Here is a 19,599-nt window from a genome sequence, read left to right as displayed (position 1 = left end):
GGCTTAGTATTTTTTTTCTTTTAATTTCTAAGCCCATCCTGACGATGTCTGTTATTGTCGCCTACCAGGACCGTGGGGATCTTTTCCCACGCACTGCCTGGTGTTCAGGTACTGTCCACCCAGGCTGTTCTTTCTGAAATGAAAACACAGCACAGAAATCCACTGCTCAGAAATCTTCAGACTCCAATGTCAAGTCCAAATCCTCGGTTTGGAAGCCACTACTTCTACAACCCCTATTTTTTTTTTTTTTTAAGATTTATTTATTTATTTGAAACAGTTACAGAGAGAGAGAGAGAGAGGCAGAGAGAAAGAGGTCTTCCATCTGCTGGGTCACTCCCCAATTGACTGCAACGGCTGAAGCTGCACCGATCTGAAGCCAGGAGCTTCTTTCAGGTCTCCCACGTGGGTGCAGGGGCCCAAGGACTTAGACCATTCTTTTCCTGCTTTCCCAGGCCACAGTAGAGAGCTGGATTGGAAGTGGAGCAGCTGGGACTTGAACCAGTGCCCACAGGGGATGTTGGCACTGCAGGCGGTGGCTTTACCTGCTACGCCACAGCGCCGGCCCCTCTACAACACTTATTATTACTTTATGAGAGCCACCCTTCCTGCTTGATCAAATACGTTCTTTGAGGTCACACTTGTGAACTTTTACTCAGAACCAACCCATCAGCTTCCTCTTCTTTTCTAACCACTTATTCTCTATTTTTTCTGTCTGATTTTTTATTTAAAAAAAAAATGTTAAAACAAAAGTGCAATACTCATTCCATCAGCGTGATGGGATCCTTCTGCAATTTTGTTGTAGGAAGCGAAGTCACTGATTTCAGAATGCTGATGGCCATCTATCAGCGAAACGATCAGTTCTCACACACTTTCAGTAGCTGCAGCCATTGCCTGGACTGTCTGTAGAAATTCTGAAACCGTGGAGCGGTCACTTCAAAGGACCTGTTTTCTACTCAGTCCGAATGATCTGCTGCCGGTGGCTTTCCTACAACTTAAGGACACTCTAGAGATCTGCAGCTGTGAGCTCACAGCTCTGCCAAGTTTCCACTGAAAATCTATAAGCCAGTGGGTGAGCATGGCTCACCAGCCGCCTCTTTGGGAAGTGTCCCAGGCTCGCCTTATTCTCTATTTTTTATTATCAGGCTCTGGGTGAAATTGAGTATCTACGCATCTGGATCCCCAGGAACACACAGTCTGTGGTGAAAACAGACAGGTAAATCAGCACCGGCACTATAAAGGAGAAGAGGGGTCAGGGCCAGATGAACACGGAGGAGAGACTTTGCCTGGAAGACTCACAGAAGGCTTCGTGGAGGAGCAGGCATTTTCAGTGGAGGGGATTTGGGGGATGGCTTCTGGAGAACACAGCGGATCTCTAAGTTACGTGGCTGTTCCTCACGACCGTCTTCACACCTTGTAGAGTTCCTCTTGTAGTTCGAGCAGCTTTTTGCATACTATGTCTTGTCAGGACAGGGACCACGTCCACTGGTTCCCCTCTGCAAAATGCAGGTAGCAACGCCAACTTCACAGGTTGCCAGGGCTATGTGTATTGGGAATTCTTCGTGTGACGTATGCAGCCGTCACTCAATCAATGGTCGTTTTCCTGAAATGAATGAATGAGCGAAGTGCCTTGCTCAGTTTCTAGCTCACACTAAAGTACTCGGTTATTTGGTGAATGAAAACTGTGCTATCCACAGCTGGAGCCCTCTGTCTTGGGAGGTCTCAGTGCGCAGGACCAGAGAAAGGCAGCGGGGTGGGTGGGATATGGTGTGGGAGAGCGAACCAGGCAGACGAGGGCTCGCCAATCCCAGGCAGGGGCATTCAGATGCAGCCAAGTTCAGTGGATGCATATTTATTTTTTGCATAATTCTCATGATGCTCCATAACCATCTCCCCTCCACAGGGAGACTTACCCAGATGGATTGACTTGCTACAGGCCATGTAGCTGGATGATGGGATCCAGTGTCTCCAAAGTTCTCTGCAACACAAAACATTCATGATGTAGAAAAACACCCAAAGGTTCGCATAAAGCTAAATGCAGATTTATTTGCTAAATGCTCAAGTCATATACAGTTTCTAGTCAGAGAGAAGTTGTTTTAATGTACTAAGAGGAAAGGTTGCCTTGTGTTGGGGGTGAGGTAGGGATTATATTATTCTACTTTTAAAGATTTATTTGTTAATTCTAAAGGCAAAGAATGAGAGAGAGAGAGAGAGAGTGAGAGAGAGAGAGATCGTCCATCTGCTGGTTCATTCCCCCAGTGGCTGCAATAGCCAGGGAGGACCCTTTGTCCACTCAGTGTAGTAAAAAAGCAAATAATGAAACAGAACCTGAGCATCAGCCCTAGAAACTTTATTCAGATGTCAAAGAATGGAGACATGGGAGCCTAACTTCTCAGACTGCTGACAGTTAAGGAGTCTTAGATACAAGGAGAGAAAGAATTGGAGTGTAACATGCTAAAGAATGGGAGGAGTATTCATTTTGGGGGAAGGTAGGTGGAGATGTCATGGAATAGGAGTGCATGGCTTCTTAAACTATTTTATGGACTCTTCTGGCTATTGGCAGGACAGCTGTCACCCATCACAGCCCTGGTGGGTGTGTCAGCCTGGGAATGAATTACCCTGAAGGCAGCCATGTTGGGTCTGGCTGGCCCTGGCTGGTTTAGCCCCAGGAGGAGCCTCTGATCCCAAGGCATCTTGTTCTCAAAGAGAAACAATGTTAGGGAGGGGCAGAAGCTCAGCTGCACAAAGCAGGCGGTGCTCTAGCTAACAGTTTCTCAGCAAGTTAAGCATGGGTCTACCCCATGATCCAGCCATTCACTCCCAGGGGCATAGCCAGGAGAAAATGGAATCTATGTCCTTACAAAGATCCACACATGGAAACAACCACCTGTCCAGCGACAGATGGCGGGATAAACAAACTGTGATTTATCTAAACAATAATAGTCAGCAATAACAAGGAATAAACTACTGACACAAGCAACAGCATGGAAGAATCTCAAGATGAGGGAATCAGACATGCTCTCTCCAAAAGAAGAGCATTTACAGTGTAACTTCTCTTACAGGAAATTTCAGAAGACACAAACTAAGCTAGTGTCAAGCAGCAGGTTAGCGATTTCCTGGGGTGGCAGAGAGGGAGGGAGGGACTGATGACAAAGGAACAGAAGGAGACCTTTGTGACTGATGATATGGTCGCTATCTTGATGATGTGGGATAAGGGAGCTAGCTGGGCTGGACGTCACAGACCACAGGCCCTGCCCCGGGTAATTCTATCCTACTTGTCTGTGAGAACATCCCCTTTTCCTAGGGTGCTTAGTTTCATCCGGTACTTGAGGGAAAGTCTCCGTGTAAACAGGTATATTAAAGGGCAGGCACTGTGGTATAGCAGGTAAAGCCGCCACCTGCAGTGCCAGCATCCCACCGGTTCGAGTCCCGGCTATTCCACTTCCAATCCAGCTCTCTGCTATGGCCTAGGAAAGCAGTGGAAGATGGTCCAGGTGCTTGGGCCTCTGCACCTGCATGGGAGACCCAGAAGAAGCTCCTGGCTCCTGGTTTTGGATCAGCACAGCTCTGGCCATTGAGGCCAACTGGGGAGTGAACCAGCGGATGGAAGACCTCTCTCCCTCTCTCTCTCTCTGCTTCTCCTTCTCTCTCTGCGTAACTCTGACTTTCAAGTAAATAAATTAAAAAAAAAAAAAAAAGACTAAAGGAGGTGCTGAGCTGCCCCCTCAGCTTCCCTTCCCCCACCCCCTTTTCTCTCTGGCCCACTCCACTCCTCAATTACGCCCACACGCATGTGTGCATTGTCTCACCTTTTTCTTTTTTTCTTTTTTCTTTTTCTTTCTTTCTTTCTTTCTTTTTTTTTTTTTTTTTGACAGAGTGGACAGTGAGAGAGACAGAGAAAGGTCTTCCTTTGCCGTTGGTTCACCCTCCAATGGCTGCCATATGCCATCTATGTGCCTGTGCTTAGAATGCTTCTTTAGGTAACAGGCAAGGACCTGGAACCGGAATCCAGACCCCACCTGCCCCCACATCACAGGTGGTGGTCAGGTCATATTTTCAGGGGTGTATATATAACTTATCAGCCGGTGCACCTCAAACGCGCAGGCCCTGAGGAAGCCAGGGAAGGCGCTTTCAGCAAAGGCCAGCCCCGTACCTAGCACTGGACGAGGAGAAAACCCTGCGGGAGACCCCTTCCTCTGCCCACTCCATCCCAGGCCCAAGCTAGCCGCTGAGTTTCTAGAAAGGAGACGGGGCGTGGGTTGTAGCACTGGGAGCCGCCCAGGCCGGTCCCTCCCCGGCTGATTTGGGGGTGAGCTGCAGAGTTGAGGCCGGAGGTATTTTTATAGCCCAGGAAGAGGGGGTGGAACGCCCAGGAGGGGTGCGGGATGAGCTGGTGACCATCCAGGGGCTGGCAGGGAGACGCAGGCTGCAGTAGGTCACAACACCAAGCCTTTGCCCTCTGGGTCACAGAATCGGGGCTCTCAGAGGTCCAGCTGTTTCCCGTTGACTCCCATCCCGCACCGTTTATGGTACCGCTCCCTAGTCCCCCTTTCCCACCAAAGCCGTGGTGCGCCCCTCCTGGAATGGAATGTCCTTCCCAGAACGAACGAACGGTGAGGCAGGCGCACCTCCGGCTCCTCCGCTGCAAAAAGCATCGTGTGTATTCCACAAGGCGAAGTGGGCTCAAAGGGAATAAAGCTTTTGGCATCACATCGGGCACGGAACGAGCGCTCAAGAAACACTCGCAACGCCCGCGCGAGCGTGGCCGCCGCCCCGCCACCGCCTCCCGGACGCCCAGAGCACCCGGCGCGACGTTCGCGCCGCCACGTCGCCTCCTCCCACCCTCCACACACCCGCGTTTACCAGGCGAGACCCCGCGCTAGGTACCCGGCTCACCGGGCCGCGCCCCACCCCCGGCCTGAGCCCTACGATTGGCTGCTGCAGGTGCTCGTCTTGAGAGGCCGCTGCAGATTGGCTGAAGTCAGTGAGGGGGGGCGGGCCTCGGGAGAGCGTAGGAAGGGCGGGGACCCGGATGTGTGTGGTGGCGGCGGCCGAAGAGCTTGTGTGCGGAGCTGAGAGGCCTATGGATGAGGAGGACGCGGCGGCCCCGGTAGGCGGGGACCGGGGGGCGGGGTCCCGGAGGCCTCGGGTCTCCCCCCTCCGCCCCGAGTCCGAGGCAGGGGGCGGGGGTCCTGGGCGGGGGTTCCGGGATCAGGGGCGGGGCCTTGAGCTCTGGTTCCTGGGTGTCTTCCCACGGGCGGTGGCCAGCCTTGGCTCGGTGCAGGGCCTGAGGAGACTGGGCGTAGTCACCGGGACGCCCGGGGACCCCCTTGTCCCCCCACCCACCCCGGGCTTGTCTGAATGACCAGGCCGGCCTAGCGCGGCTGTCAGTCGTCGGTGCCAGAGCTATGGCGTTCTGGGCCGCCCCCACCCACCTGGGCTGGACTCCCGGCTGAGTGCCCAGGGTGGCACAGGAGTCTCAGGGCTGCCCCATGGGTGCCTGCCCGTGGGCTACGTGGTGGCTTGTAGCTACTGCATTAGAGTCCTCATATGTGCCTTGGGATGGAACAGAATGCAGCCCAGTGGAAGCTTACGAAGCACCTACTGTGTGCAGGGTCTGGGTGGACCCCTTGTCCCAGCGTTTGGGGGGTGAGGAGGGCAGAGTGCTTCACGTTTTTCTCACGTTTGGCTGCCAGGATAAATGTCCGCATTCACTCCTGTGTTGGCGCTGCTGGTTGTGTGGACATGGGGATGGGTCATCCCGCTCCTGTCCGCCTGGCAGAGGCCATCTTAGTGCACGAGGCCATCTTAGGGGACGCCACCTGATTGGCCACTACCGGCCTTGGTCCTGCTGGGATGGGTTCTCTTAGGATGTGGTCAGCTTAAGGTCATGTCATTTCCTTGTTTTGAATCTTCCAGAGACGTCTCATTCCCCTTGGAATAGAATCCAGACTGCTTACCGTTGTCTGCAGGGCCTTGGCTAGGCTCCAGGCTCCTGTCTCATCTCATACACTTCTCCCTCCCGTTCCTGACGGCCGGCTGCCCTGACCCTCTGTTCCTTTGACCTGTGCCCTGGCTGGCTGTCTTCCTGGAAGGCTGTTGCTTAGGCTTGTCACGCGCCTGCCTCTTTTCCCACTCGGATGTCCCCTCTTCGGAGAGCCCAGCTTTGCACTCTGTCCACTCCCTCCATGATCACAACACACTGGGTTTTGTTCCTCCGCTGTCAGAATCGTGATAACTGGTGTCTGTCTGTCGGGCCTCCCGCCTACACGTACTAGAATGGAAGCCCCATGGGCGTGAGAATCCCATTCATCTGTTGGCAGCTCTACTCATAGCACCTGCCTGGTAGGAGCTCCCTGCGTGTTTTAGGAACAGAAGGATGAGGATGGGGATTGTTGAGAACGTGAGCAGATGGCTTCAATTCCTGCACCAAATGAGCCACATTCTGGGTCAAGCAGGCTAAGTAAAGGCTTTGCTCAGGGCCCTGTTTCTCCCTTACTCTCTTCCTCGCCCTGCCAGGTTTGTTCTCATGAACAAGATGGATGACCTGAACCTGCACTACCGGTTTCTGAATTGGCGCCGGCGGATCCGGGAGATTCGAGAGGTCCGGGCTTTCCGGTACCAGGAGAGGTTCAAACACATTCTTGTGGATGGAGACACGCTGAGGTGCGCCTAGGGGAACTGTTCTAGGTGTTAGAGATGAGCGGGGCTTTGGTGGAGGGAGGGAGGGAGTCGTCTACTGTAGTGTCTACACTGCAGTGGGAGGGGAGGGTGTGCCTGGTTCTAGAAGCTGTGAAGTCATGTGGGCCACTTCATTCTGCATCCCCCTCTGCCTCCCCACAGGGGTGCTGTGTCCTGCACTGCAAGGGTCTGTCCTGGCTGGGCTTTGGGACTGGTCATGTCTGCTTTAGGGGGCTGCCAGGGTCTCAGCCCCCACCTCCCTTGTCTTTGGTCTCTGTGTGTTCGCTTTCGCTTTCCTGGCTTGAGCCCCTTCCCCAACTCCTTCTGTGCCTGATTCTGTCACAAGCGGGAAGGACGAAGTGTTCTTTAGCCTGGTGGCAAGAGAGCTGAGGAGGACTCTGGGGACTACAAAGTGTCTTCCAGCCTGCAAAGACTTTGGCACAGAGGACCAGCTGTTCTCTGTTTCGCTGAGAACAGAGCCAGAGAAAAAAGGCAGAGGCTGCAGGGTGAGGGATTGAGATGGTTTGTTTATTTGATAAGCTGGCGGGGTGGGGGGGAGACAGACAGACAGACAGATAGAGATCTCCCATCTGCTCCCCACAATGTCTTGGACTAAGCCAGGCTGAAGCTGGGAGCCAGGAATTCAGTCCAGTCTCCCATGTGGGTGGCAGGAAGCTAACTATCTAAGCCTTCACTTTCGCCTCCCAGCGTGCGCATCAGCAGGGAACTGGAATCGGGAGCAGAGCCGGGACTCAAATGCAGATAGGTCTGATCTGGGATGCAGGTGCGCAACCTGTGGCTTAACTTCTAGACCAGATAGCTGCTGCGGGATTGTGGTTGGACAGGGTGATGAGAACCCTAAAAGGCAACTAAGTGGAGCTGCACATTCTTTTCCCTATGAAAATGGAGAAACCAGGCTTGTGTGGGCCTGGTGTGGGTTGGACCCTGGCTGGAGGCAGTGGAAGCAGAGGGGTTACCTTAAGTGTTTTGTTACAGTGTCGGCACAGATGTCCTGAAGTGAGGCCTAATGGATTCTCCTCTGTGCTGGTCCTCGTGGGGGGTTGGGGTGGTGGTTGGGGGGGGGCTGAGGTCCCCTCCCTCACTCCTGCATTGGGCTGCTAATGGAAATCCCCCTCATTCTTCCTTCAGTTACCATGGAAACTCTGGTGAAGTTGGCTGCTATGTGGCTTCCCGACCCTTGACCAAGGACAGCAATTATTTTGAGGTGATGAGGGCGGGGGGTGGGCAGAGCAAGGCATGCGATCAGGGTGAGATCACTAAGCGGCAAGGAGGTTCTCCACGAGATTCATGACCTTGACCTGGTTCTCCCGGGCCGCCTTCCTGGCTAGGAGAAGGGTCCTGGCCCTCTGCCCTCTTTCCCGTCACCAAGTGGACTTCACAGGAGCCCAGATTTTGACCCAAGTCCTTCTCCACCTCCTAACCTGAACCCAGCTCCTGTTTGCTGTCCTTGGAAACGGGTTCCTGAGTAGCGTGATGACGCAGGCTCCCGCGCTGCGCCGTCACAGCTCTGTGTCAGTGGTTCCCACGTCATTTGTCTGTTTGAGCTCAGTCCCTTCTGATCTCTAACATCCCTCCCCACCCCCGCCAGCTGAGTGTGCCCCATGGGTTTCCTGCAGGTATCTATTGTGGACAGCGGCGTCCGGGGCACCATTGCTGTGGGGCTGGTCCCTCAGTACTACAGCCTGGATCACCAGCCTGGCTGGCTGCCGGACTCTGTGGCCTACCACGCTGATGACGGCAAGTGAGTCTCCTCCTGCTGAGCCTGCGGATTTGGGTGTCTAAGGATCACGTTGGGGAAGCTTTGGCTGCTCCTTCCCCTGCGTTGGGGTGTTCTCATGGGCTTTTCTGACCAAGTCATGGGGGTTGTCAGGCAGCTGCGCGTCCAGATTTTCAAGCTTAAAGGGGAACGGGGACTCTCCCAGGGCTTAAGCGGAGTGGCTACTGTCACAGGGTGACCAGGAGCAGGGAGACAAGGCCGCAGCTGCCAATGTGGGGGAGGAGAGGGAGGCCAGGCCGTGTCTCTGCACCTCTGTCCACAGGCTGTACAATGGCCGGGCCAAGGGCCGCCAGTTTGGGTCAAAGTGCAACTCCGGGGACCGGATTGGCTGCGGCATTGAGCCTGTGTCCTTTGACGTGCAGACTGCCCAGATCTTCTTCACCAAAAACGGGAAGCGGGTGAGTGGGCTCAAGGGGCCTTGAAGCCGCCCAAGGGTCTGCTGGCTGGGCCTTGCCCGGGGACCCGTGTGCTTAATCCCCATCTCCTGCACGCCCACCTCAGACCCTCCTGAAGTGCCCTGTGTGCAGAAGATACTTCCCTTTCCTGGGGCAAGATGGGATGTTACCCAGGTGGCTGGCGTGGAGGTGCAGGGAGGGTGAGCAGGCGTTGTGGGCGCCGGAATTGGGTGATCTGGGGAAAGATTCTGAGCAGGAAGAAAAGTAGACCAGATGGCCTGACTGCAAACGCTGGGGTCCCCTTTGGGTTTTTGACTTGAATACTTCTGGGACTATGGCATTTCTTCCTTTCTCTCTGTTTCTCGCTGTTTGTTTATTTGAAAGGCAGAGACACAGAGAAAGAGACAGACAGTCTAGAGAGAAAAATCTTCCATCCCCTGGCTCACTTCCCAAATGCCACAACAGCCAGGGCTGGGTCAGGCCGAAGCCAGGAGCCTGGAGCTCGTCCTGACCTCCGTGTGGGTGCAGGGGCCTCCTAGGGTGTGCGTTGGCAAGAGGCGGAGCTCAGGTTCAGACCCCGGCGCTCTGCGGGGTGCGGTATCCCAAGTGGTCTCACCCTCTGTGCCAAACATCCACCCCTTCTGTGTTTTGCTTTGCTTGTTGTACTTCTTCCCTGTTGAGAGAGGCTGGTAGGGGTGAAGGACGTGTCAAGAGCAAGTAGACGAGAGGGACCCAGCCCTCTTCCTCTTGTCCAACTCTGTCTCAGACAGTTTCTCTCTGCGGCCTTGGCTGAGACGTCCTACCCCGAGTGTCTGCCGCAGCGCTCTCCTGCTTCAGTCCACGCTCCGAGGCCCGAGAGGATTTGGCAGCAAGTCGACAGACACTTCTGCTTGGCCAGGAGTACCTGGCATGTTTTTAGACTTTTTTGTACCTTTGGTTTTTATTTTATTTTTTATTATTTATTTTTTGACAAGCAGAGTTAGACAGTGAGAGAGAGACAGAGAGAAAGGTCTTCCTTTCCATTGGTTCACCCCCCAAATGGCTGCTACGGCCAGTGCTGCGCCAATCCGAAGCCAGGAGCCTGGTGCTTCCTCCTGGTCTCCCATGCGGGTATAGGGCCCGAGGACTTGGGCCATCCTCCACTGCACTCCCTGGCCACAGCAGAGAGCTGGCCTGGAAGAGGAGCAACCAGGACAGAATCCAGCACCCCAACCAGGACTAGAACCCGGGGTGCCGGTGCCGCAGGTGGAGGATTAGCCAAGTGAGCCGTGGCGCCGGCCCCTTTGGTTTTAACATCTTATCACTCTATATGATTCTTTATTGGTTGTACCATCTTAAAAAAAATACCCTTGTGGAGAGTTGACATGGTGGCACAGTGGGTGAAGCCACTGCTTGCGACACCTGCATCCCGTATCAGAGCACAGATTCGAATCCCGGCTGCTCCACTTCCCATCCAGCTCCCTGCTAATGTGCTTGGCAAAGCAGCGGAAGATGGTCCTAGTGCTTGGGCTCCTCCCGGCCATGTGAGGGGTCTAGATGGAGCTCCAGGCTCTTGGCTTAGAGCTTGGCCCAGTCCTAGCCCTTGCGGCCATTTGGGGAGTGAACCAGCAGGTGGGAGAGCCTGCCTTCTCTCTCTCTCTCTCTCTCTCTCTCCCTCTCTCTCTCTCCCTCTCTCTCTCCCTCCCTCCCTCCCTCCCTCCCTCTGACACTCTTTCAAATACATAAATAAATCTTCAAAAACCCAAACACCCTGGTGAGAGTCAGATGAGCCGTGGAGAAGTGAGCCAGGTGGCAGCTGTCTCCTTCCTCCGCTGCAGGTGGGGTCCACCATCATGCCCATGTCTCCGGATGGGCTGTTCCCAGCAGTGGGCATGCACTCCTTGGGAGAGGAGGTGCGGCTGCACCTCAACGTCGAGCTGGGCCGCGAGGACGATGGCGTCATGGTGGTGGACAGCTACGAGGATGAGTGGGGCCGGCTACATGATGTGCGAGTCTGCGGAACCGTAAGTGTGGCTGGGGCGGGCACTGGGGAAGGGGCTAGGTGGGTGCTGGGGGCGGGGCAGGCGCTAGCCCTACCTTTGGCATCCCACGCCCTCTGTCACCCTGCACACCTGCCTTCAAGGGGCTGAGGTGTGACTGGCCCAGGCTTCCTGTTCACACGGTGCATGGGGTGGGTGTGGTCTCAAGTCCCACACACGTGGGGAGAGCTCTGTAAGATCTTGCTTGAGCATCGTTGTCAGCCCCTCCGTCTGCCCTCTGCATCTTCCAGAGGTTGAGAATGGAGGCTGGTGGAGGGTCTCTGAGATTCCCGGAGCCTCCAAGCTCGCTTCCTGCGCCTTCTCCATGCACCTGCTCTGGTCTCTCCTGGAGTTGAAGAAGCCTTGGGACGCGCTTGGACCCAGAGAGAGGGGAATTCCTCCTAGCTTCCTCCTGCGTCTCCTGCTGTGTGGGGAGAGACTGGGCATTGAGTCCGGGGTCTGGGCCACTCAGGCCTCCCACCTTGAATTGTCCCCCTGCTGCCCCTTCGCCCAGGCCTGGCCTTTTGTTCCACCCTCTGGCCTAAGCACCCCAACCCAGGCTGCTTTGTCACCTCAGCAGGACAGGAGCAGTCGGGGGCGGGAGTGGATTCTGAGCAAGGTCTCCCCCTTGTGGAGTTCAGGGTAGTCCAACCCTGGAGGAGTGGCCCTGGGCTGAGCCAGGAGGCCTCGGGCGCCCGGCCCTCCACTCTCCCCTCTCTTCTCTCTTTCCCCCTCCACCATCATTTTGATGACATCCACAGAGTCGAAGTTGGGACTGAGCCAGGACTGTGGTCCGGCTCTCATCCCTGACCTCTCCACAACAGGGTTTTCTTGGCATCTTTCCCGTCCTGGACCTGTCTGCACTCCGCTCCTGGCTCCTCCCAGGCAGTCTTTTCTGAGTGACGCGGAATCCCACAGATATTTATAAATAGCCTTCCTTCCTCCCCACCCTCCCCCAGCGGCCTTAGGCCACTCACTCCAGGATTTTTTTCTGAGGCCTAAGCTGAACTGTTGCATTTGGCTCTTCTCTCAGCTCCTCAGCCCAGCCCGGGATAGCTGGCAGGGTGGGCACACTGCTCCCTGGGTCCTTGCTGCCCCGGGGAGCAGAGGCAGACGTGGGCAGGAGCCTCCTGAGGACGTGTGCCTTCTCGCCTTCCAGACAGGGGTGACTTACCAGTTTCCTCCATTATCCCTGCTTGTCTCCTGGCTGCCTCCCTCCCGGCTCTTCTTCCCGTTACTGTGTTTCTGACTCAACCGCTGAGAGCCGTGTTGTCCCAGAGGAACCTGGGAGAGATTTGGGCCACGCTCATGGCTGCCTCTTCTGAAGGCGTCTGGTGTAGCCGTTCCCCCTTGCCCTTTTCTGCCTGTGTGTCTGGGGCATGTGATCTCTGCTGCCCTCAGAGCTGGGTTCTCCCGTGCTCTCCGTCCTGTGCCCTTTGGAGCGAGGAGCTCTGGGCGAGGCTTTGATGCCCCCTTGCCCAGAATCCCTCACTGGGAGACTTGGCATGGCAGTTGGGGTGGTTTTTTGATGTGCAACTCCTAGACACAAGGTGCTCCTGGCCCCTGTCCTGGGCGCGTGACAGCCCCACAGATGCCCACACATTCCCAAATATCCTCTCGTTTGGCTGTGCGTGAGAAAACAGCCCCAGAGATGAGAGGAGAGGCTTGTTCAGATGTCAGATGGTGAGTCAGTAGCACAAGCAGGCCCAGCTGCTCATTATATGACCCCTGAACCCTGCCTTTCCCAGTGTAATTGAGATGGTTCCCAACTTGTAATGTTTTGACTTAGAAATTTTTTTTTTTTAGCTTTATGGTGGCGCAGAAGCGACTTGCTGTTGGTAGAAGCTGTGCTTTGATCTTTCCCTGGGCTGGCGCCGTGCAGGACACCCCTGCCCTGCAATGCCGAGCATGGTGGCTCACAGCCAGCCCAGCCCCGTGACCGCAGGGCCAAGCAAGCCGCTCTCACGGGGCTCTGTGCAGCGTGGCTAGGGCGCTAGGGAGGTTAGGTGGAGTCCGTCCATGCTCAGCTAATGGGCGTTTGCAACTTCCTGGGAGTTGTTCGGTAGGTAACCCTGTCGTACGTGCAGGAGCGGCTGTGCCTGCTGTGGAGGGTGGGGGCAGCCAGTACAGTGGGCTAGACTGGTTCTGTCTATTCCCTGCTCTTCTGCGGGAAGTCAGCTCCCTTCCCATGCGTCCTCGCGGTGGACTGGAGTTCTCAGTGAGAGCCCACTGCCCCGGGAGACTGCTTTCTCAGCTCTCTAGCCAAGGCCCTTCTGTGAGGGCTCCCTTGGCCGCCTTGGCGTGCTCCACGCTCTGAGTCCTTTCTCTCAGTGTTGGGGTCTCAAGGGTCCTCTTCTCCCTTTTCATTGGTTCTCACAAACAAGAGCGATTCACTTCCTGGCTCTTTTTTTTTTTTTTTTCTGCCACTGTTTCATTATGAAAAATTTCAAATATACAGAAAATAAAATAAAGCAAAAATAGTGCAGTGAACACTTGTATGCCCATTCCCCAGATTCAACAATTGTTTATACTTAGTGGCGTTGTTTGATCTGAGTATCTGTACACAGACAGATGTGGCTCTTTTAAAAAAAAAATATTTATTTTATTTATTTGAAAGAGGGAGAGAGAGAGAGAGAGAGAGAGAGAGAGTTCTTCCATCCGCTGGTTCACTGCCCAAATGGCCACAATGGCCAGAGCTGTGCTGATTCAAAGTCAGGAGCCAGGAGCTTCTTCCAGGTCTCCCACGGGGCTGCAGGAGCCCAAGGACTTGAGCCATCTTCTACTGCTCTCCCAGGCCATAGCAGAGAGCTGGATCGGAAGAGGAGCAGCCAGGTCCTGAACTGGCGCCCATATGGGATGCCTGTGCTTCTGGCCAGGGCTTTAACCCCCTGTGCCACAGCGCCAGCCTCAGATGTGGCTCTTTCTTGAGTGAAATTCTTTGTCTCTTGTGGCCTCCGTTTCCCCCCTAAAGCGTGCCCCCACAGGCCCCTGTGGGAGTTGGAGCATTGCTGTGGCATGTACTCAGGGATGGGAGTGCGGCCCCTCGCCCACCCCTGCCTGCGGGCCTCACGCTGTGAGGTAACGTGTAGAGGGTGGGGGGCAGCTGGTACAGTGGGATTAGACTTGTTCTCTCTTTGTTCCCTGTTCCTAGCTCTCTGACAACTCCTTGGTGACGGGACAACAGCTCCGTACACAGAGGGGGTGAATGAGGCCCTACCCCCCCAGGGGTCCTCCCAGACCCAGCCCAGAGGGAGGCCGTGTTGGGGCCTGAGCTGGCTGGTGGCGAGTGAGTGCTAGGTTCCTGTTTCAGCTGCTTCTGGGCCCCGTGGGCTCTGGCCCCTCCCTGGGTCTCTGCTGGGAAGGGGAGGCGAGGCTGTGAGGTGGCTGCTGCTAGGAGGCAGGTGTGGAGTGCAGGCGGCCTCGTGGGACCAGCAGCCTCCAGCCCGTGTCGTGCCCACTCGCTCGGCCTTTCCAGCACGGGTGGTGTGTACGTGTGTTTCAGAGGCTGCAGAGGATGTGAGGCCCCCAAGGAGAGGGTTCTCACCAAAGATGCAAAAGAACATTCCTGATGATTGGGTGGTGGTCAGCGGGGAGGTGGCCTGGGGTGCGGTCACCTGTCCTTTGTGGCCTGAGTGGCTGTTCTGGTTGGAGGGAAGAGTAGAGGTGAGAGGTCACTTTCTTCTTGGTGGTTGGGGTTTCCAGTGTGCCCGCCTACTGGGTGTCCAGCTCCCTGCTAAGCACTTGATCTTCACGGAGTCTCTCACCGCGTTGTGGAAATGCAGGTGGTGTTAGCCCCATTCTATTGATGACAAAACCGGAGCTTGAAGAGGTGACTGTGTCTTGCCGAAGATTCGTGGCTACTGAGTAATGGAGTTAGGATTGAAACCCAGTGTGTTGAATTCTCGTTCTCACTAAGGCATCTGAGCACAGACACGGACCAGCACCAGGATCACAGCAGTCCAAGTCCTAGGTTCCTAGGGACTAGCTGGGGTCTGTTAGGGAGCCCCACTTTCCCACCTCCGCCCCTCTGCCCTGAAAAGGCTCGTCAGATGACGTCGGGTGGCTTCCACCATGAGGGGTGGCGCTTCCTGTCTCAGGGAGGGCACACCATGCAGGGACCTGGCCATCCGGGATGTCAGCCGGCCGTCTGACCGCTGCAGGTGGGAGTGGGAGTGGGCCTCGAGGCCCATGCCAGTGCCAGTGGTCCTGGTTGTGACCTCAGGACGCACCCCATGTCCCCCGAAGCTTAGTCAAGCTGCAGCATCTGCTCTCTTCAGGGCCGGGGCCGAGGGAATCATTGGGCGGATTTTTCCCAAGGATCAGGATCTGGACTGGCCGGCTTTTGGCTCTGGAGCTGGAGAACACTGTGTTTCCTACGTGGAGGCCAGTTGGATAGAGTGGGTCAAGGGCAGCTGTGGGGTCCCCCACCCAGTTCTGCAATACTGGGTGGAGAGGGTGGGCTGGGGGCTGCTTTGGCTGGGTGGAGTATAGACCAGTTCCTGTGTGTTGAGCCACACCCCTCCCAGCTTGCTGGGGAAGGAAGCCAGGCTAAGAATGCACAGGGGCTGGGAGCAGGATTCACAGGGGGCTGGGTGTGCAGTTAGGTGGTCTCCCCGCGTCTCTGGCTGTTCCCTGGTCTGCCCACATTCTCTTGGGAGAAGAGGGGTGGATAGACTTCAGGGATCCAGGGCGGGAGAGGGCACCAGGTCCCTGTGCTCCGCTCAGAAGAGGGGGAGAGGTACGGGGCCGGTCTCTGCTAAGACCCGCGCGGGCTTCTGTGCTGGCACAGGCAGGAATCCTTGTGGGTGAGAGGGCAGGGCCAGGGCTTGTCAGGGTGGAGGAGGCCCCCAGGGAGCAATTTTTTTTAGGGTTGCCAGGGTGGAAGGATAGATGAGGGGTGGTTTTTAGGTAATTAAAAGGGGATTAAGGGCTCCCAGGTGATGATGAGGGTGGAAGAAAGAGGGGATAGGGTTGAGTCATAGCCCCACTGTTACCATGACAACTGATAAATAAATCCTCCCAGACTGGGGGTTGCTACTTCGTCATGCCCAGGCAGGGCCGGTGTGGGACATGTGCCCTGTCCCAGCTGCACGCAGCTACTGTGTCTGGGGACACGGAGCCTGCCTCTGTCCTCACTTTGGCCTTCTGTCCATTTGGCACTTGAAGGAGCAGAGTTGACCATCTCGGTTCCTGGGCTCCCTGCAGCACCTCTCCAACCCAACACCGAAGCAGTCTCTTCAAAGTCAAGTCAAACAAAGACCTTGAGAAATTCACTCAGTCCCATCCCAAGCAGAACTGGCTTCTCAGCTCGCCCCTTTCCCCAAACATCCGGGGTCGGCCCCCACCCTGTGCCTCCTCCCTCTCCCCAGTAGGCCCCCTGAGAAAGTCACCCCGTTTCCTCTCAGCCCCTTCTCCACTCCTTTCCCTACAAGGCCAGCCAGGTGATTCGAGGAAGTGCATTTCACATGGGGTCCCGCTGGCCTGGTTCCCAGCCAGGAAGCCCTGCTGTCCAGCTGCCACTCGGCTCTCCACTGACTCCCAGCAAGCGGGGTGGATCTCAGGCCCAGGAGGAGTGCAGGAGGGCGTTCAGTGAGGGACTCCTCGTGCCATGCTGTCCCCTGCGCCCCCACACCCCGTCCCTGTTCTTCCACACCTGCCTGGAACTTGGAGGCCACATTGTGCCTCTAGGGTCCTTTCTGTTGTTGTTAGACCTGGGAACCAGTACCCACACTGCCTTGGGACCAGGTTTCCAGGTGGGTGTTAGCCTGACCCCACCCGGCTCTTTCCCCACAGCTGCTGGAGTACTTGGGGAAGGGCAAGAGCATCGTGGATGTGGGGCTGGCCCAGGCCCGGCACCCCCTGAGCACCCGCAGCCACTACTTTGAGGTGGAGATCGTGGACCCTGGAGAGAAATGCTACATCGCCTTGGGGCTGGCCCGGAAGGTGGGCACAAGTGCTGGGTGACTGGGCACGTGGGGCTATTGGCACAGGCCCAAGAAGCTCTGGGGGAGTCCGGGGGGACCTTAGGCTGAGACAGAACATGGCTGTGTGCATCTGCTGTGTCAGACTAGAGCCCACGTGAGCGAGGATCTGAGAGAGCATCACCACGTGCACAGAGGCCTGGCTCAGGGTGGGCGCCCCGAGCCCTCTCCTTACCTCCCCAGGATGCGAGAGGCTGGGGGCCGGGGAGCAGCTGTCTGGGTGGGCGTCTATTCCAAAAACATGGGTGATCCGGCTGCCGCCCTGTCCTGTCCTTTGTTGTGCGTGATTCCATGGGTTTCCTCCTCTCTGCTCACTGCAGGACTACCCCAAGAACAGGCACCCCGGCTGGAGCCGAGGCTCTGTGGCTTATCATGCAGGTGAGTGGAGGACATGCAGCTGAGGGAGTGGACTGGAGGGGCTCCCAGTGGCCTGGCCCTGGCTGCCAGTGCTTTCTCCTCATCTGTGTTTCCTCTCCCAGCCCGGAAAGCCGGGGTAGCAGATCGTGGTGGGAGATTGGGCCGAGCTGGACATTTCAGGCCCCCCTGGGCCCCTCCTGCAGATCTGCAGGGTCCTGGTTTCCTTTTCTTTCTCCTTTTTGGCCTGTTGGGTGCCTTCAGGGCTTCCGCCTCTCCCTCCCCTCTCTGCCAGCAGCTCCCCAGCAGGTTTCCCCTTGTGCTGAGGGACCTCGTGTCCCTGCTCTTGTCACTGGGCGCCCCCTCCCCACGTCTGTCTCCATCCTCGTTTCCTGTTGGGTGCTCCCTTCCACTGAGCCCGCACCGTGGGTGGGGAGGTGACCGCTGCCAGTCGGGGTGGCTCTGGGCTCCCTCAAGCACAGGTCTTGTCCTCTCCCTGTGACAGATGACGGGAAGATCTTCCATGGCAGTGGCATGGGGGACCCCTTCGGGCCACGCTGTTACAAGGGGGACATCATGGGCTGTGGCATCATGTTCCCCCGGGACTACATCCTGGACAGTGAAGGTCAGTGGGGTGCGGCGGGGCGGGGTGGCCAGTGGCTGCCAGTGGCTGCCCAGCATGAACGGGAGCTGAGGTTTCCTGGTTTCCCAGGGGACAGTGATGACAGCTGTGACACAGTGATTCTGTCTCCAACTGCCCGGGCTGTCCGGAACGTCCGGAACGTCATGTACCTGCACCAGGAAGGGGAGGAGGAAGAGGAGGAAGAGGAAGAGGAAGACGATGGGGAAGAGATAGAGCAAGAGCATGAGGGCAAGAAGGTGGTGGTGAGTGGGGGAGGCTGTGGCGCGGGGCTGGGCAGGGTGGGAGAAGGAGGGTCTGCGTGCTCCATCTGCTGAGGTGGGGGGGCCGAGGTTTTCCAGCCCTGGACGCCCTCTTGTGGCCTCTGCTCTTACTACCCTCTGTGCCTCGGCAAGGCCGTGCTGGGTTGTAGGAAGTGGTTGGAGCTCAGGACTGTGTAGCTCCAACACCAGAAGAGGCCATAGCCCGCCTCCTCCATTCTTCCCCCACCTCCACCCCCAGGTCTTCTTCACCCGGAATGGCAAGATCATTGGCAAGAAGGATGCTGTGGTGCCGTCGGGAGGCTTCTTCCCCACAATTGGGATGCTAAGCTGTGGGGAGAAGGTCAAGGTAGACCTGCACCCCTTGAGCGGCTAGGCCCTCTCCCTCTACTCACTCTGCGGGGCCGGGCACCTAAGGGTTTGCTCGCCCACCAGGCCCCGGGCCGCTGCAGGGTCTGTCTGCCCTTACCAGTGCAGGCCCCTGTCCAGCTCCTCTGCCCACGTTTCTGACCTGGTGCCTCCCTTATTGTCAGTCCCTGTCCTGAGTCCCTGGTTGGCCAGGAATGGGCCCAAAGAATGGTGTTGCTGTAGGAGGGGTCCCACCTGCTTGGGTCCCCTTTCCCTCACTGGCCCCATGGGAATGAGCGGGCGGGTGCCCAGTCTCAGCTGCTATGTGGGCGTGGCACTTTGCAGCGGGTGGAGCAGAAGCCCCGCCCCCGACTCGCCATGGTGTTTCTCGAAGAATTCTCTGTTCTGTTTTCTGTCCTCATCATGTGGACCAGCTGCTGCTGTCACCCCCCTGGCTGGGCTGGGGGGGGGCCTCTTGGGCCACCTTGCTCCTTTCATTGGCTACTGCCCTGAGACTCCCCTTGGGTCTCCTCCGTTCTTTCCCCCAGAGAGCTGGCTTTCTCTCCCTTCCTCTTCCCGTTCAGGCACCGTGGGCCCGCACAGAGCCCGAGTCTCTGCCCCCCCACCTGCATACACACAGATGGTCACCCATCCCACATCTCAGAGGGAGGGGCCAGGGGGCCCTCAACATCTTCTCCTCACCCGGGGCACCCTCGGCCCCAGCTCCCTGGATGGTGCCTGAGGCTCTGGGCTCATCTCTCCGCGGGGTCAGGAGGAGACCCTAGGGCCCCTCAGCCCCATCCGCACCCGGCTCTGTCCCCATGCCCGCTTGCTGCTTGTGCCAGTTGCCTGTCTGCTTCAGTGTTTGATTCTAGCACTCACTTGTGTCCCCCAGCCTCAGAGCTCCTTCTGCCCCCTGGGCCCCTCCCTGTAACGTGACTTCTCCCTGGAGGAGGGCCTTGGGAGCCTCGGGCCTCGGTTTGCACAGAGTGGGTCGGGCTGTGGGGTGGTGGGGGAGCTGCCCCCTTGGCCCTGGTTTCAGGCCCTGCACTATGATGTGTGAAATGTATGTACAGACCAGAGATGTTTACACAGCCAGTAAAGATGGAGTTTCCATAGTCGTCCTT

At 56.8% G+C, this 19,599-nt stretch overlaps 1 protein-coding gene and 2 long non-coding RNA genes across 8 annotated transcripts in view; 2 read left to right on the top strand and 1 right to left on the bottom strand.

Moving 5' to 3' along the window:
• The window catches only part of LOC149123474 (uncharacterized), an 11,326-nt gene extending 9,283 nt beyond the window's left edge, over nucleotides 1-2,043 (top strand). The window contains exon 2 of the long non-coding RNA XR_016216761.1: nucleotides 803-2,043. This is a non-coding gene — a long non-coding RNA (uncharacterized LOC149123474). The remainder of the gene's footprint in view (nucleotides 1-802) is intronic.
• The window catches only part of LOC108176645 (uncharacterized), a 10,847-nt gene extending 4,769 nt beyond the window's left edge, over nucleotides 1-6,078 (bottom strand). The window contains exons 1-3 of one of the 4 annotated variants that reach the window (XR_016216760.1): nucleotides 4,861-4,998; nucleotides 1,911-1,975; nucleotides 1,461-1,600 (exon numbers count right to left, since the gene is read on the bottom strand). This is a non-coding gene — a long non-coding RNA (uncharacterized LOC108176645). Of the gene's footprint in view, nucleotides 1-1,460; nucleotides 1,601-1,910; nucleotides 1,976-4,625; nucleotides 4,765-4,860; nucleotides 4,999-5,957 lie in introns of those variants that run through there. The other 3 variants (XR_001793330.4, XR_016216759.1, XR_016216758.1) reach the window with 3 other exon arrangements.
• On the top strand, nucleotides 5,036-19,590 carry SPRYD3 (SPRY domain containing 3). Of its 3 annotated transcripts, none has more exons than XM_051845540.3 (12): nucleotides 5,036-5,107; nucleotides 6,517-6,663; nucleotides 7,828-7,903; nucleotides 8,316-8,440; nucleotides 8,739-8,874; nucleotides 10,689-10,874; nucleotides 16,683-16,832; nucleotides 17,191-17,248; nucleotides 17,730-17,849; nucleotides 17,937-18,109; nucleotides 18,366-18,473; nucleotides 19,057-19,590. In XM_051845540.3, exons 1-12 carry the CDS (start codon nucleotides 5,085-5,087, stop codon nucleotides 19,255-19,257), a joined length of 1,503 nt encoding a protein of 500 aa, XP_051701500.2. In that variant the 5' UTR covers nucleotides 5,036-5,084; the 3' UTR covers nucleotides 19,258-19,590. The 3 variants fall into 3 exon arrangements, with proteins under 3 accessions (XP_051701500.2, XP_002711055.1, XP_051701501.2); XM_051845541.3 differs by lacking the exon at nucleotides 5,036-5,107 and adding an exon at nucleotides 6,175-6,342; XM_002711009.6 differs by lacking the exon at nucleotides 19,057-19,590 and having other exon boundaries at nucleotides 18,366-18,714.
• Nucleotides 19,591-19,599: the final 9 nt, after the last annotated feature.

This window comes from Oryctolagus cuniculus, chromosome 11 (assembly GCF_051225735.1).
Source record: "Oryctolagus cuniculus isolate XC-2025 breed Fujian yellow rabbit chromosome 11, ASM5122573v1, whole genome shotgun sequence".
In the NCBI taxonomy this organism is placed as follows: Eukaryota; Metazoa; Chordata; class Mammalia; order Lagomorpha; family Leporidae; genus Oryctolagus; species Oryctolagus cuniculus.
The sequence above is the reverse complement of the archived record's forward strand: the minus strand, read 5'-3'. Positions and strand labels throughout refer to the sequence as shown.